Genomic DNA, 15,265 nt, shown 5'->3' with positions numbered 1-15,265 from the left:
GGCGGGAGACGGTCAGCACTGCTCGGACGGACAGACGGGGCAGTAGTACTGTGGGAGTGCAGCGCGCCGGGGCTCCATCCAGACACGGGCGGCGAGCGAGGAGCAGTGAATTGAAAAGCCCCAGGGAGCGCAATCAGCAATCAGCAATCAGCAATCGGGTGGGAGGGAGCCAGTGCTGCAATTCGCGGCGCCCCACGCGCGCAGCGAGCAAGGTTCGTATGAGGATGCGCAGGGAGATAAATTAGCATTCAACGGCCGCTGCTGCTTCCAGCCGAGTCGCCTGCCGGGCCTGTGAGGGTAGCGAGGGTTCCTGCATCGAGCCGAATTGAAGGCCAGGCGCTCGCTTTGTCCACACCACCGCATGCCACCCTCCTGAGGCCTCTGTGGCCGCGCGCGGAGGCGTGAACCGCCTCTCGCGCACACAAAGCTGAAACCGGTCTGGCCGTGACTCTGGCACCGTCCTCGCTGCGCGGGCGCCAAACCGCTCTCCAGCGCCCCCCAATTGGGCGGGCTAGCAGGCTGATGGCGTCTCTTCTGACTCTGGCCTTGATGACTGACAGCAGCCCTCGCCAGCGACGTCCTCCGCCCACACCTCGTGCATACGAGCGCGCCCGCGTGGCCGTCTCCGGCTGGTGGAGCAGCGCAGACGGCAGTGGAGCAGCAGCGCCGCGGTCGCTGTTGCGGGCGTGTCACTGGCTCGCGCGTGCGCTCTTCGACACACTGCTGTCTCTTGCCAGAACACCATTCCCTGCCCATCTCGCAGACCGGCGGCCGGCGAGCGGCGAGCGGTGAGCGAAAAGGAGAGGCTTCCGGGCGCTGATTGGCGCGCGCCGAGCTGTCTCTGGGGTGTTTGATGGCTGCCAAAGTCAAGCATTCGCCAGCCCTCAGAGCGAAGCTTTTCTGCATGTGGGAGATGAAGACCCCGCGCCTGCAGGGTGCCCACGGCGCGCACCTCCAGGCCGACGCTCGACCACTCTCGTCGCGCCGAACAGAACGAAGCCGCGGGCGGTAATTTAAAGACGCCAGAACGGGAGGACTGTGCGGCGCGCCACAGCGTCCTGGCGCCCTGACAATTCGTGTTTTACGCTCGGCCTGTACTACCACCCAGCGCGCCCGCTGCGACAGACGGCTGATTTGATATCGCATTTCAGAAACAACTCTGGCGTCTGGCGCGAGAAAATCGTACGATGCCCCCGCTGCCTCGCCGCGCCGTTCGTCTTGATAAGCAGCAACAGGGACGGCTGCCGTGGTTGAAGACGTTCGTCTTGAGACACCCCTCTCCTCATGCGTCCCAGAGTAACGCAGGTAGCCGTAGCCGCCGGTACCCTCGAGGCTAGCACGCAACGGCCGACCGTCAGCGTGCTACCTGCACGTTGCTGCATGCCGATGCTGTCTACCAAAGTACTTACTCGTTCTGCTCACTGCGGCAGAGCGCTCAGGAGAAGGCTGCTCTGCCTCCTCGAATGCCCCTGAGCACCGCCATCGTATGCGCGGCCCGCGATGCAGTGCTCCTCAGGACGACCTCCAGCGTACGCCATTCCGCTTCTTCCGGTCGTCGGCGCCAATTCATCCGGGCGCATTGCTGCCAAGTCCTGTCACGACAACGGATTGCGCATCCAAACTGCAGGTGGCGATTCTAGCGGCCGCAAAGCTGGGGAAGCGACGATCTGAACACGTCTCGAAACTTTCGCCAGAACTGTGCTCTACTGGATCCCCGCATAATCATTCCCGGTTCCCTTCATCTCGCTCAAACACCTTTCCAACACATCCATATTTCAAATCTCCTCTATTCTTGTCTATTCTTGAGTTTGTTTCTTCGCGCCGAGCGGGACTGCTCGATTCCGCGCTTGGAATAGCCTTCGCGAGTCCGAATGCAGGTACATATTGCATTCACATGGACCTACCGGTTCGGGAATGATACCGACCACCACGCGGCATCTGCGGCGCCGATGGCTTCTCGCAAGCCTTTCAGATTGGTTTTTGTTATCGGAAATTCTGGATCCACTTTGAATCCTCCCGATGCACACCGACGGGATGTTTAAGAGGCTGGATTCAATAACGCCTCATTGCGCCATACGCCTCGCACATCTGCATGCGTACGGGTCTAGGCGTGACGACGTCAAAGCTTTGTAACGATGAAAAGTAATCACGATTGGAAACGCAGCGAGGAATAGAACAGAGTCCCGGCGACCGAGGCCTCTCTTGCGTTTCTTCAGTATCCGTTCGCTTCTCTCAGATGGGGACTCGCTCGCAATTTGACTCAACCAGTCCACAATCTTGTCATTGACTCCAGTCACGGCAGTTGACAGAGCCTATCATTTCGCCGTCAGCATTCCCGGATCTTCCGCCAATCCATCATACCGGCGACAGGCAGCGAAGTTGAAACTTTGGAAACATTTTAAGATGAACGTCTTCGCCACGACAGCCCTGTGTTACCCTTTTTCTCTTCCTCATCCGCTTGGAGCTACACGTCCAATGGAGCTGAGATACAAGTCCGAACAAGACCTTAGATCAAGGTTCTGACAGCTCCGCCGGGGCCACACCGTGTAACCCAAGCCCTTGTGGATATACTACGCGTACCGGGGATTGCTTGCTAACGGTCGGAAAGCTGCAGCTTGGGTAGTATCCACTCGTCTTAGGTCATGATTACGATAAGATGTAACTGGATGGAGCTGCTTCTGCTTCGCTGCACCTCGTTTATCAGGCCGTCTGATATCCTGTCCTGTATAGCCAGCAGGTGCGACCATAAAGTCGGAGCCCAGGCATCCCCAAGCACATGCGCAGAGTGGTGAAGCGCCTCCTTCGCCTCCTTTTGCGTATATCAGTTAAAATTTCCAACGAAAGTTTTCTGAGGGCTTCCCCCACGATTCCAAACCCCTCCTACAGCTGTACTCTTTCGCAAAGTGCAAGTAGGACTGCAAGGCTCTTGAGAAATGGCGCCTGATATGTTGATGCATGTCTGTACCAACTCATAGAGCGTGCCTTGTCAATGATACCACAACATACCGCTGTTAGTCAATGCACCATAGTCTCAGGCATCGCTAGATGTCACACGCAATGTCATGATAGAAGATATGGCTCCTCGGAGACGGATAGATTGACGCCATTTCCATGCTTGCTGTACAATATTTTACAGTGGTACCGTAGCGTCTGCTCTACATTTGAATGCGTCCTGTTCCGCCTCGTTCTATCTTGTTCAATCTTCTCGCCGTTGTGATCTAGGCATGTCAGCATCCAGCAAAATGCTCTGGAAAGCGACATCCTTACCTGTGTCCTTGTCCTCTGGCCTCGCACCGGCAGACCCATAGCATGCCGCCTTCCACGGTACGATCCCATATCCCTCAGTCGTCGTATGTTATCCTGTACCTCTCGCCGCAAGTCGTTCTCGATTTTCATGTTGGATAGCTCAGCGGTAAGGTCCATGACGGTCGTGTTCTTCAGGGTGCCGACTTTCGCCCAGGGGTGGATGTGGAATCGCGCCATGATGCGCTGCGACACTTTGGGGCCGATGCCATAGAAGCTTTCGAGGGAGCGCTGCGCGGCTGTTAGACTAACGGAGGTGGACCGGGAGGTGAACGTACCTTTACGAGCGACGCCTCGTTGAAATTAATACCGAAGATGAACACCTAGAAACAATCAGGGCGACTCTCACTCGGGGTCCAATTGCTTGCATACCATTGCGCCGAGTGAAGCAGAAGTTGTTTTGATGCTGCTGAAGACGTTCTGTAACTTTGCCTGAGCCGCACCAGTGGTTGCGAAACGGGGATGGCGCGGAGAAAGGAAACGCCGAACCACCACGTTTCAGAAGCGGCCACCGAAGCACCTCTGTTTCCCCAGGCCTCAGCTACCGCATAAAACCCCACTCACCCCAATTGAAACCAAAGACAACCATACGCCATGCTTTCTCTTCAGAGAATCGCCATTTCGGCTCTGCTGATCCTCACGATCACTTTTGTCTTCTTTGCGCAGTCCTCGGAGGCTGCGAAGGGTCCGAAGGTCACCCACAAGGTACGTAGCTCTGCGCTTCGTCGGGATGCGATGGGCTGATTTGTGGTTTGAACAGGTGTACTTTGATATCGAGCACGGCGATGAGAAGCTGGGACGTATCGTGATAGGTCTGTACGGCAAGACCGTGCCCAAGGTATGCTCATTGTCCCTCAGCCCCCTCCACGTTGAGCTAACAGCTTTCGCAGACCGCTGAGAACTTCCGGTACTACACACAAACCCCCTGCCGATTTTCCAAACTTACAATGATGTAGTGCTTTGGCTACGGGCGAGAAGGGCTTCGGATACGAGGGCTCCACCTTCCATCGTGTCATCAAGCAGTTCATGATCCAGGGTGGAGACTTCACCAACGGAGACGGAACTGGTGGAAAGTCCATCTACGGCCAGAAGTTCCCCGACGAGAACTTCAAGCTCAAGCATACCAAGAAGGGGATTCTCAGTACGTGCACCGCATCTACGACGAACGCTACGTTGAACTGACGGTTCCAGGCATGGCAAATTCCGGAAAAGATACGAACGGCAGTCAGTTTTTCATCACGACCGTCGTTACCAGCTGGCTCGATGGCCGCCACGTTGTCTTCGGCGAAGTACTCGAGGGCTACGACATTGTCGAGAAGATTGAGAACGTGCCCAAGGGAGCGGGCGACAAGCCGGCGAAGACGGTCAAGATCGCGAAGAGCGGCGAGCTGCCCGTGCCGGAAGAAGGTATCCACGTTGAACTCTAAGCCAGTGGAGTGGCATGAATGCTGGAGAGGCGCTGATACTTTCTTTTCTTTCAAGATGAATACGGTTCAGCGGAGCCCGCCATAGAGGGCGACGATCTCGACGTTACTTCCTCCCAGCAATCACTTTCCGACTCTGCTGATGTCGCACAACCTCCTAGTGAGCCAGAGAAAATCCCAACATCCATTCCAGTACAAATCGACGATGGTCTTTCCTGGGGGCAGAAGTTGTTCTTTTTCGGCATCATCGTTGGCGTCTGCGCAATTTTTCTTCGTTCTCGCGGAGGCCACGGCTCAGATAGACTCAAGGAGAAAAGCATGGCGTAACTTCTATGGCGACGTAGCCGCCTTACAAATGGAGCACGTTCACAGGAGTACCCTGCACCGAAAGCGCGGTAGCACAGATCTCGCACCCGTAGATTATCGTGAAGCCCCGTGCGTGCGAACACCCGCGAGTGGTAAAATGATTATGTAACTGCACCTTGCCGCGGCTTTCGCAAAATCCGCTGCACGAGGGCTGACGACGGACCAGTGACGTGCTGCGCGCAGAGAATTCTAAATGTCTCACCGCACAATAATCTCGCCCCAGTCTCTCACCGCCCGGACGCGGATGATTTCAAGGCTATGACTAATCCGGCCTAGTGCGGAGGCGAAGGTCTTTTTCTTCGCCCCGATCCTCAACCTTTTCTCCTCCAAACACTCCTCCCACACATCAACCCCCTCCTGTGTGCATCTTCAAAATTCCTCTACCACAGCAGCGGTGAAGTCCTTTCTTTTGGCCTTCACTCTCATTTCTTCAGTCGTTTTTGGGAAAAGAGGCGCTTCCTCCTTTCCTGTCACGAAGAGTTTCAGGCGCGTTTCTGCCTGCGATTTTACGACTTTCATCTTCACCTAGAAAGGCGACATTTCTCTGCAGCTCACCGCGAGTTAGCCGGAGAACTATAGAGAACCGTCATCTACGACTCGTCCTTGTTTTTCGATCCGCACGTCGCTCCCAGCAGCCAAAGCATCACCCTCCTTCAACATGGCTGAACAACTCGACATGGGTCGTCTCTCTCTGCACGACTCGCAACACGCTCCCGGCGGCTTCCAGCCTGAGCGTGCTGCGTACATTCCCCCTCACCTGCGCGGCCGACAGTCGCAGCCCGGTCCGCCGCCCGCCATGGACGGCCCAGCGCCGATGATGAACGGTAGCGGCGGTCTCGGCGGCAGCGCCTGGGGCCCCACGTCAGTAAAACCATCCCCATTGAAGGGAACGGCGTCTCTAACTTCACACAGCCGAGCATATGGTGGCCCTCCTCAGCAGCGCGTGAACGGCAATGCTGGTGGCAACTGGGCCAACGCCCCCAACTTCACTCCTCGAGGTAGTGACGCTCCCCCACCTCAACAACCCGGAGGCGGCTGGGGTGCCGCGCCGGGCAAATTCGACCCAAATGCTTATGGAAAACCAGGTGCAGGCGGAGGCGCTGCACGTGGATCTGGCGATGGACAGTGGAGGGACGGTAAGCACATCCCCGGTCCCGCCAATCCGCGTCTGGAGCGCGAGCTTTTCGGGGTCCCCAACGACCCGTCGAAGCAACACACCGGTATCAACTTCGAGAAGTACGACGACATCCCCGTCGAAGCCTCCGGCCAAGGGGTCCCGGAGCCCGTCACGAAGTTCACGAACCCACCTCTTGACGACCACCTCCTGGGCAATATCGAGCTCTCCGGCTACAAGGTCCCCACCCCGGTCCAGAAGTACTCCATTCCCATTGTCATGGGTGGCCGCGACCTGATGGCCTGCGCCCAGACAGGTTCCGGCAAGACCGGTGGTTTCTTGTTCCCCATCCTCTCCCAGGCTTATCTGCATGGCCCGACTGCTGCTCCACCGGCACAGGCTGGCGGCTACGGCTATGGACGTCAGCGCAAGGCCTATCCCACCTCTCTTATTCTGGCACCCACACGCGAGCTGGTGTCCCAGATCTACGACGAGGCCCGCAAGTTCGCCTATCGCTCCTGGGTGCGACCTTGCGTTGTCTACGGTGGTGCCGATATTGGCTCTCAGCTTCGCCAGATCGAGCGCGGCTGCGATCTTCTCGTCGCCACTCCCGGTCGTTTGGTCGACTTGATTGAGCGTGGTCGCATTTCTCTCCAGAACATCAAGTACCTCGTTCTTGATGAGGCCGATCGTATGCTGGACATGGGTTTCGAGCCGCAGATTCGTCGCATCGTTGAGGGCGAGGATATGCCCCCTACCGCTGGGCGTCAGACTCTAATGTTTTCTGCCACCTTCCCGCGAGACATTCAGATGCTCGCCCGCGACTTCCTGAAGGAGTATATCTTCCTTTCCGTTGGTCGCGTTGGCTCCACCTCTGAGAACATTACTCAGAAGGTTGAGTACGTCGAGGACATCGACAAGCGTTCCGTTCTTCTCGATATCTTGCATACGCACGGCGCGGGTCTCACTCTCATCTTCGTTGAGACGAAGCGCATGGCCGATTCTCTTTCCGATTTCCTTATCAATCAGGGATTCCCCGCTACCTCGATTCACGGGGACCGTACTCAGCGCGAGCGTGAGAAGGCCTTGGAGATGTTCCGTACCGGACGTTGTCCAATCCTTGTCGCCACTGCCGTTGCCGCTCGAGGTAAGCCTTCGAATCGAAATCCATGTATCCATGCATAAGATGCTAACCTGCCTATAAAGGACTTGACATATCGAATGTCCAGCACGTCGTGAACTACGACCTCCCGACCGATATCGACGACTATGTCCACCGCATCGGCCGGACCGGGCGTGCCGGAAACACAGGCATGGCCACCGCTTTCTTCAACCGCGGCAACCGGGGTGTCGTCCGCGACCTCATTGATCTCCTGAAGGAAGCCAACCAGGAGGTTCCTTCCTTCTTAGAGAGCATCGCCCGCGAAGGCTCCGGCTTCGGCGGTGGTCGCGGCGGTGGCGGTCGTGGTCGTGGCCGTGGTACTACTGCTACTCGCGATGTCCGTCGCTATGGAGGCGGAGGCGGTGGCGCAGGCGGCGGAGGCGGCGCTGGCTTCGGTGGAGGTTGGGGCGGTGGCGCTTCACAGGGTGGCTACGGAGGTTACCCACCTCCAGGTGGATACGGACCTCCTAGCGGCGGCTACGGTGGTGGTGGCTTTGGGGGAGGCTACGGCAACCCCTCCGGCCCTGCCGGCAACTCGTGGTGGTAAACGCCATCCCTTCAGCATTCGACTTAGCGATACCCAGGACCTAATTCCCTCCTTTCCAATACCCTGGGCTATTGTGTCGCATCCATGGCGGCTTCGGTTTCTTTATTCAGCACTTTTCCTTCGTGGTTTCCTGCGATCCATATCCGGTCAACGATGCGGAAGTCCGGAATCTCATACCCCAATCAGCATATAGACGGCAACAGTTTCTTTGCGGCCAAGCGTCATTTCGAGCTCTGCTGCATTCCCAGCATTTCCGGCGCATGATCGTCGAACTCACGTCGAGCTCGATCTATAGACGACAAAGGCGCCGGGCTCTACCAGGAAGGGAACGCATTACGAACACTTCATGCCTTCGTTCTTCCTGCTCCATGCTGCTTGGGGGCCTTCAAATAGATCTCGTTTTTCCGGCCTTCGATGCCGACTTGTTTTCATTTACTCTAAAAGCGATCCCTTTTCCCTTGTCATACCCCTCGGCGAGCTCGTCTTTTTCGTCGTCTGTCTCAATTCGGAGAGAGTCACAGCGTGGATCTTTTTGGACGACGGAAAAGTTTGCTGGTTTATCGCACATAGATGGCGTTTACGAGGGTTACGCTTCTCTAATGAGCCCTCCTCGAGGGCCTGGCGAAGGAAATACCCAGATTTCGGTAACGGTCATGGCTGCATAGGCCAGCTCGCGGTGGAAAGCTCTGGTTTGCATCTAGCTGACCCTCAGATGACATGGGTGAGGGAATCACAAAAAGCAATATCCGAATGGGATAGTTTAGTTCATAGACTAGTTTGCATGGGCGCACTATGCGGCTCCATGAATGCGAGTGGTTTCTCAACCATTCCTGCCCATGATTTGTGACGTTCTCACTAGCCTTCCCGTTCCTATTCACGGCGCAAGTGACGGAAGAAGAGACAGTTGTATGGCCCTGCGAAGGCCTCCAAGGTAGCTGTTACGCATGTCGTTATATCCGGAAAATCCCGCACCGTGAGATGCCCATGTCGCCCTTAGTCTATCTAGAACTGAGAACAAGCGCGGCCGCGCATTTGCGTGCAATGGCGGCTGGCAAGCACCTGACCCCCGATTTGAGGCCACCTGGGCAGAAGTCGGGGCTGAAGCGGACCCCTGCATGTGCGGATCGTGATAGCCAATCTAGAACCTCATCCGGCTATACGTTATTCCGTACCCCGTGCCGAGACTGGATGGATGATAGCTTCAATGTTGGGCGGTCGCTTATGGAAGGGTGTTAGTGCGTCTTCTGGCGTTCGCCTGCGCGCTCACTTCTCTCTGCATCGAGTGTTCATGTGCCTTTCAGACTCCACGGTCCGATAGCATCCTTGCGCCTTCCGAAACCTTACACAGGGCAGCGGCCGAGCTCAGCATGGATGCGAACACGACCTCATCAGCGGCAGCTCCTCCGCGCACCGACGAGCCCGACTCTAGGAACAGCCTGCGACACATTCTCGCCGCTGAGCCCGCCATGGACGATGCAAAGACGTCGACGTCGCAGGCGAACACGCCCGGTCCCGACGAGAGCGAAGCTCCGCGCGACGACGCCCCCGACAGCACCAAGCCCGAGCGACCGTACTTTTACACGGCGAATGCGGCGACAATTCGAAGGAATGCAAATGGCAGTGTGTCATCCGTGTACTCTGGGAACAAGATTAGGCATCTGAAGAAGGATGATGGGATTCCGCTCTGGCGCAAGGATATCCAGTATGACTTCCTCAAGTTCGTATTCGAAGACGAGAAGAGGGTCTTCACAAAGGTGGACGGCTCGAAGGGCCATACATTTGCGGATATATATCTTGATGCTATGGCGAGGAGCAGCAAGTGCAGCAAGATTCTCAAGGATAAGCTATTGACGGAGCGCCCGGCCGCCATCAACATGGCAATGGTGTGTCTGCTGGTCAACGTGGGGCGGATGAACACCACGCTCAACTGTGAGAGACATCTGCCTCGTCGATTGGTCTCTTTCTAACTCTTCTGCAGTCTTTCCGGAAATGCGCGCGCAGCTTCGAACATACCACTCCATCCCCTCCCTCCAAGCGCACCAAGACCCGAACGCCTACAAGCAGCTCCAAGACGCCCCGCGACTAAAGTCAATACTCAAGGGAGCTACAGAGGATACGGAGCAGCCAAGCACAATCGAAGACATCAAAGACAAGCCGGTCCCCCGAACGAACCCCGTCAACCTCATCTTCGTCCTCTCGCAATATGCTCCCAAGGTCTCGGAGCTGCACTTCTTCCCTCCGCGCGACTTCTTCGACCTCGTCATGCGGGCGAACCTGAGCAGCAGGAGTAGGGCGACCGCATTCCTCTGGCTGATGTGGTGGTACCTGGAAAGCGACTTCTCGAAGGAAGCTGCACTGGAGAATCCCTTCGGACCGGGGCAGTATGGACCGCCTGATGAAGCTGCGACTGCAGGCATGCCGATCAAGTGCCCGGCTTTCGACTTTCTGACGCCTGAGATGGAGGCGCTAGAAAATGTGGATACGGTTGACGAGAAGAACTTCGGAGAGATCAAGCGCAAGGAGCGGATAGGTATGGGAACTCACTGGGAGCTTAAGGGCTTCTGCTAACTCCCTCGCAGCTATTCTGGCAAGTGACATGGCCCCTGTGGTGACCGGGCCTAAGCGCACAAACAAGAAGGGTGAGTGGCTCCGTAGGGAGTTTGGTCTAATTCTGAGACGCGGAGAAAACACAGCAAAAGGGACGAGTCTCTTCGATCATCGTCTCCGCGTACTCCGTCTCCTTCAGCTCCCTTGCCCCTAGTGGCATGGTTCACAGTTACAACGTGTTCCCAAATCCTACACTGTTTCGCTTCTCGCCTTCCCGCGCCGGTTTTGCTAACACTGGGATAGCATTCAATCAAAACCCCGTCTTCTCGGTATTGGCAGACGACGGTGCCTCCACGCCTGGACGGGAACGACAGTCTCCCTCGCATGGTAAGATCAATTCCTTGGCAATTGCTCCGGTAATTTATCTAATTCATATATAGGCTCTGCTCGAGGTAGAGGCAAATTGGCGAAATCCATCATCGAACGTGATTATCCTTCAGATACTGACCGAACGCGCTCAGCATCCCCACCAGGCAGCGTGTACAACACGGGCAAGAAAGCCACCCCTAATATGCGCATCAATACGCTCCTCAACGAAGATGGACCAGCTTCATCACCCGCACCTAAGGGCCCTGGTCGAGGTAACTGGTCTCGCAACCGCACTGGAGGCGCGCGAAGCTTCAAATCCAAGCTCGACCAAGCAAACTCTCAAGACGGCCAATCTCCCTCCACCAACGCACAAACCTTCTCCGGACCCCACGGCTTCTACCTCCCCCTCAACGGCTCCGACCCATCACACAAACGCACCCGCCCACTAACCCAACACCAACTAGCAGTCGAGCAGTACCGCCGGCGTCGTGTAGAAGTCATCCTCGACCGCGGCCTCCGCGTCGAATACAAGCGCGCCGCTAAACGCCGCCGCAAAGAAGGCTCCTTTGTGCGCGCCTGGATCCGCTGCAAGGGCATGCAAGACGGCTACGACACGGACGAGGAAAGCAACACGCAGGCCCTGCACCAGCAAGACATCGAAGTCGGAACTAAAACTCCGCCCCCGATTCCTGCGGGCCTTATTCCGATCGACTTCGGCGGCGAGATCGACGACCATGGCGAGGAAGCGTACTATCGCGCTAAGTTGCTAAATCGGGCGCTGCGGCGCATGGAGCGCTGGGATGGTGGGAAGTCGGCTGCGAGGACGGGGAAGCCGAAGGGTTCCCGGCTGGAGAATGCGAATGGAGGACCGAATGGGTCGGCGGCGCCGATTGCCGAAGAGGAGTACGCGGATGAGGATGAGGAGATGCAGGATGTGGAGGATGCGTTGGAGAGGAGGGATGACGTGGATAGCGACGAGGATGAGGACGAGGAGAGAACATATGATCCACACACTCTGCCACCATTGAGTAGTATGGGCTAAGCTACGTGCTGGCGGTGTGAAGGCGTTGGGTGGGAGTATGCGTTTCCCTCATTCATGTTGGTTGGTGAGATTTATGGATAATTGTTCTGTTTAGCTTATGGGTGGTGGATGTTTCCCAAAAGCGGGTACTGGGTACTGATTGTATTGTCCGACGGGGGGCCTTTCTCTATGTCTAAGTGTATAACAGGTACTTGTAGCTTTAGCAGATAGTCCGGGATACGGGCAAGATGGCAGCACACTTCCGAGTCGACAAGACTTCGATTCTGGATACTCTGAACTATTCCTTCTCATGCCAGCCGTGCTATGCCTCCATCTTCGCCAACAGAAACGGGTATCATACAGCAAATTCATGCTTCCTATTTGGTTCTTCCCTTCAAATTTGTCTTTGCTTGCAACACCTAGGCCCTACGAACCCGGCTGCACAACACCCACCTCTACCAACTCCACATCCATACTCTCCATATCCACCAGCACAACCTGCCTACTCTCCCTAAATCTTGGCACACAAACAAGCAACACTCTCTGCCCCGCCGGCCCGTCTATAACTCTCTTCTCAAACTTCCTCATACTCCCCGCGAAATACACATGCGGGCAGTCCTGCACCACCAAGGGGTCGTCGTCCTGGAACGGATAACACCACAACGTGTCAGGTGCCGTCGGCGCAATACACCGCCATCGTAGCATCATCTCCATGACTTCGAGCGGTTCGACGCCATCTACGTACTTCAGCAGGTCGTCGACGGTTTGGCCGCTGGTGCCGAGGACGCGCCAGCCTTCAATGTCGCCTTCCCAGGGGTTTGTGACGGAGTCGAGACCCGACAGCGTTTCGTTAGATTGCGCGGGGGGGTTGGCGTATGGGCGGCTGAGGGGGAAGAGAGCGGGGTGGAGGGGCTGTTGTGGGAGGGCAACGTTGGCGGGGTCGGAGGTGCCTGGTAATATAGTAACGGGTACGGTTGGGAGGAGTTCTGAGAGGAAGGAGTCGAGTTTTTCGGCGGGAGAAGCATTGTAGGAGGTAGAGTCGTAGCCATAGTGTTTCTTTAATCCGCCCTTTTTGGCAGTGAAGTCTTCCCTTGAAAGGATGGGGGAGGCGTGCGAGAGGGAGTTTCCGGCGATGATGAGGCGGGTTATTTTGGCAACGGAGGATTGATCTGGCGGGCCGGTTGCTTCGCCCGTGAGGTATTCGAGGAGGAGGTCGAGCGTGAGGTCGTCGTCTTCTTTGCCTGTCATCTCTAAACCTGAGACTATAGCTACTTTTCCTGCCTTTTCTCGCTTGGGTTTCGGCTTCTTCGCCACCGTGAGCTCGGAGTCTTCGCGCTCCCAACGCTGCGGTTGGCGTGGCAAGTCAGCGTATTGCGTTGCGATCACTTGGAAAGAGCCGTCTGCTTGTTCGGTCCCGAGCGCTGCGAGTACGCAGCCTGTTACATAGTGTGTGTTTAGGGAGTCGCCTGTCACGCGGAGACGGCCGGATTCGTCTTCGAGCATCATGTCGTCCCGGCCGGAGGTGCTCACGTAGGTTTCGCGGGGCGGAGGGGCGGCTATCCAGTGCTAGCAATTGCGTGAGCTTGGAGTCGTAGAAGAATCAGTGGAAGGAGGAGGATATACCTCTTTGGAAATGTCATCCAGAACGTTGGGCTTCAGGTTCATCTCCATGTAGACAGTGCCCACGACCCAGCAAAGTTCTCCTTGCCGCACATCCAGCACTCGTTCGACATATTTTGCTTTCTCCTCTCCTAGCTTGTGCTCATGTCAGTATACACTGATCTCTATAGAGGCACGTATTCGCGCCTGTGCTATTGTGTGCGTGTTGCCGTACCTCGAAATCCTCCCAAGCGTCCTTCGCATTTTGTCTGACGAATTTCTTCAATTGGGCTAACCGCAGGAAGTACATGTCCGCATATTGCTGTTGGTAGTGCTTTTCAACACCTTTCGGAAGCTCGAATGTATGGAGAGGTCTGTAGGCGGAGGCATTTCGAGAGGGGAGGTACGCGGGGTCTTCGCTGAGAGATTGTTAGAAGCATAGTGCAGATGCGAGATGAGGCAACTTACAAGGGCTCGCCTCTGAGCACGTCACCATCTGTCAGTACCATCTTGATTACTTTGACAAATGCGGAGAAGAGGTGTGGTCGTGGCGTGAGTAATGAAGTTTGAATGCTGGTCGGAAAGCGGTGCGACGCGAGGAAGTCGCGTCGCGCTCGCTTATCGATAAACCCCAGAAAGAACGTGTGCGTGCTGAACCATTGGACCGCAAGATTGAGGACACTGCGCGACTTTCGTTCTCCGAGCGAAAATATCCAAAAACACGTTCAAGAAGAGTGTCACCCCTTTGAGGCTTTTGTTTTTTACTCCATCATCACAATCTCCAGTTCATACCCGCGACACGTCATGTGGAAGCGCCGAACTGCACGATCGAAGAAATACGGACTTGGGAGAGTATTAAATATCTATTTATATGCCTCCATGGGCATCATCTATCTACATGCCTTCCTTCTCGTACTGTCGTCGACCAGTCAGGGTCACGATCATGCATTACTGTATCCAAGTCTATCCGAAGCTGAGCCCAGATGAATGCGCCGGCAAATGCAGTTCCCGAACCTCACAAGGCGATGTTGATGCGCCAGAGTCTAGCTAAAAGCGCCAGAGTCCATGATGGAAGTCGAATATCCATATCTGTATAAGTCGCTCGAGATGAAGGTAAAAAGAAGCCGTGATGCGGTTGCTTAGATCATCTACAGCTCGTTAGCAAAGTGCTCCACCATCATGACGAGAAAGTGAGCAAACTTACCAAAGCAGCGCCTCCAGCAGCGACAAGGAGAGCCATCGCAGAGCCAGCGCCTGTAGCTACAGGAGCGGCACCAGTGAAGGGGATGGTGTTTGAAGGAGTGGGCGACATGGAGCCCGTGGGAGCAGCAGTGCCGGTCGGGTAGATGGCGGTTCCGTTGGATGGGAGGTAGGAGGCCGATGAGACAGCAGCGAGAGCGGCAACGATGGAGACGACGGAGAACTGCATTTTTATGTTTGTCGAGGTGGTAGTTTGGATTGAGGACGAGTGGACTTTGGATAGGATTGAGGATTGATGAAGAACTTGAATGAAAGTGACTTGCTCGGAGGAACGATTTCGACTTCTAGCTTTGCTTGGGAGTGGGAAGATGAGATGAGATGCCTGTCCTACCTTCCACTTCCCTCTTATATCGCACGCCACCACTCCCAGGCCTCTAGAACCCACCACTGCAGTGTACGCAAACACATCCAGCCCCCTCCCTTGTTGCCATGGCGTGTAAGCTTTCATGCGACAAACTAGGCCCACACGGCGACCCCTGAGGCCCACCCATCATCGGGCGTCCAGCCAGTCGTAGTATTCTCCGAACCGACCGAACTGAGATGGCTGCAGGTG

General features: G+C 56.0%; 6 protein-coding genes across 6 annotated transcripts; 3 read left to right on the top strand and 3 right to left on the bottom strand.

The window, feature by feature from the left end:
• Positions 1–3,076: 3,076 nt before the first annotated feature.
• BU26DRAFT_515165 (30S ribosomal protein S13) lies at positions 3,077–3,740 on the bottom strand. Its single transcript, XM_033827999.1, has 4 exons — positions 3,676–3,740; positions 3,582–3,626; positions 3,268–3,534; positions 3,077–3,218 (listed from the first exon to the last, which is right to left on the bottom strand). Exons 1-4 carry the CDS (start codon positions 3,676–3,678, stop codon positions 3,156–3,158), a joined length of 378 nt encoding a protein of 125 aa, XP_033690455.1. The 5' UTR covers positions 3,679–3,740; the 3' UTR covers positions 3,077–3,155.
• Positions 3,741–3,850: 110 nt separating this feature from the next.
• BU26DRAFT_515164 (peptidyl-prolyl cis-trans isomerase B) lies at positions 3,851–5,183 on the top strand. The gene is made up of 5 exons (XM_033827998.1): positions 3,851–4,008; positions 4,064–4,141; positions 4,194–4,210; positions 4,260–4,444; positions 4,495–5,183. The coding sequence occupies exons 1-5, from the start codon at positions 3,898–3,900 to the stop codon at positions 4,728–4,730; spliced, it is 627 nt and encodes a 208-aa protein (XP_033690454.1). The 5' UTR covers positions 3,851–3,897; the 3' UTR covers positions 4,731–5,183.
• Positions 5,184–5,751: 568 nt separating this feature from the next.
• On the top strand, positions 5,752–7,916 carry BU26DRAFT_417543 (DEAD-domain-containing protein; the record flags this gene model as incomplete). The annotated part of the gene is made up of 3 exons (XM_033823208.1): positions 5,752–5,954; positions 6,006–7,354; positions 7,414–7,916. The coding sequence occupies 3 exons, from the start codon at positions 5,752–5,754 to the stop codon at positions 7,914–7,916; spliced, it is 2,055 nt and encodes a 684-aa protein (XP_033690453.1).
• Positions 7,917–9,076: 1,160 nt separating this feature from the next.
• On the top strand, positions 9,077–12,173 carry BU26DRAFT_515162 (uncharacterized protein). Its single transcript, XM_033827997.1, has 5 exons — positions 9,077–9,845; positions 9,895–10,446; positions 10,496–10,555; positions 10,767–10,850; positions 10,904–12,173. Exons 1-5 carry the CDS (start codon positions 9,284–9,286, stop codon positions 11,872–11,874), a joined length of 2,229 nt encoding a protein of 742 aa, XP_033690452.1. The 5' UTR covers positions 9,077–9,283; the 3' UTR covers positions 11,875–12,173.
• A 106-nt stretch (positions 12,174–12,279) lies between these two features.
• On the bottom strand, positions 12,280–13,961 carry BU26DRAFT_528147 (DNA polymeras-like protein subunit delta-2; the record flags this gene model as incomplete). The annotated part of the gene is made up of 4 exons (XM_033830831.1): positions 12,280–13,419; positions 13,477–13,608; positions 13,688–13,871; positions 13,921–13,961. 4 exons carry the CDS (start codon positions 13,959–13,961, stop codon positions 12,280–12,282), a joined length of 1,497 nt encoding a protein of 498 aa, XP_033690451.1.
• Positions 13,962–14,591: 630 nt separating this feature from the next.
• Positions 14,592–14,881, bottom strand: BU26DRAFT_560048 (uncharacterized protein; the record flags this gene model as incomplete). The annotated part of the gene is made up of 2 exons (XM_033832762.1): positions 14,592–14,600; positions 14,657–14,881. The coding sequence occupies 2 exons, from the start codon at positions 14,879–14,881 to the stop codon at positions 14,592–14,594; spliced, it is 234 nt and encodes a 77-aa protein (XP_033690450.1).
• Positions 14,882–15,265: the final 384 nt, after the last annotated feature.

The sequence above is a fragment of the Trematosphaeria pertusa genome (assembly GCF_010094035.1).
Source record: "Trematosphaeria pertusa strain CBS 122368 unplaced genomic scaffold BU26scaffold_2, whole genome shotgun sequence".
NCBI lineage: Eukaryota > Fungi > Ascomycota > Dothideomycetes > Pleosporales > Trematosphaeriaceae > Trematosphaeria > Trematosphaeria pertusa.
Note: the sequence above shows the minus strand (reverse complement) of the source record. Positions and strands in the feature narration are given on the sequence as shown.

Excerpts from the sequence above, each read along its gene's own strand:
- BU26DRAFT_515162 (XM_033827997.1), top strand. The coding sequence starts at position 9,284 with ATGGATGCGAACACGACCTCATCAGCGGCAGCTCCTCCGCGCACCGAC. Across the intron at positions 9,846-9,894 it reads GATGAACACCACGCTCAACT|TCTTTCCGGAAATGCGCGCG; the intron begins GTGAGAGACATC and ends ACTCTTCTGCAG. Across the intron at positions 10,447-10,495 it reads CAAGCGCAAGGAGCGGATAG|CTATTCTGGCAAGTGACATG; the intron begins GTATGGGAACTC and ends ACTCCCTCGCAG.
- BU26DRAFT_515164 (XM_033827998.1), top strand. The coding sequence starts at position 3,898 with ATGCTTTCTCTTCAGAGAATCGCCATTTCGGCTCTGCTGATCCTCACG. Across the intron at positions 4,009-4,063 it reads GTCCGAAGGTCACCCACAAG|GTGTACTTTGATATCGAGCA; the intron begins GTACGTAGCTCT and ends TGGTTTGAACAG. Across the intron at positions 4,445-4,494 it reads TACCAAGAAGGGGATTCTCA|GCATGGCAAATTCCGGAAAA; the intron begins GTACGTGCACCG and ends TGACGGTTCCAG.
- BU26DRAFT_515165 (XM_033827999.1), bottom strand. Across the intron at positions 3,535-3,581 it reads ACGAGGCGTCGCTCGTAAAG|CGCTCCCTCGAAAGCTTCTA; the intron begins GTACGTTCACCT and ends ACAGCCGCGCAG. Across the intron at positions 3,219-3,267 it reads GCCAGAGGACAAGGACACAG|ATCACAACGGCGAGAAGATT; the intron begins GTAAGGATGTCG and ends TGACATGCCTAG.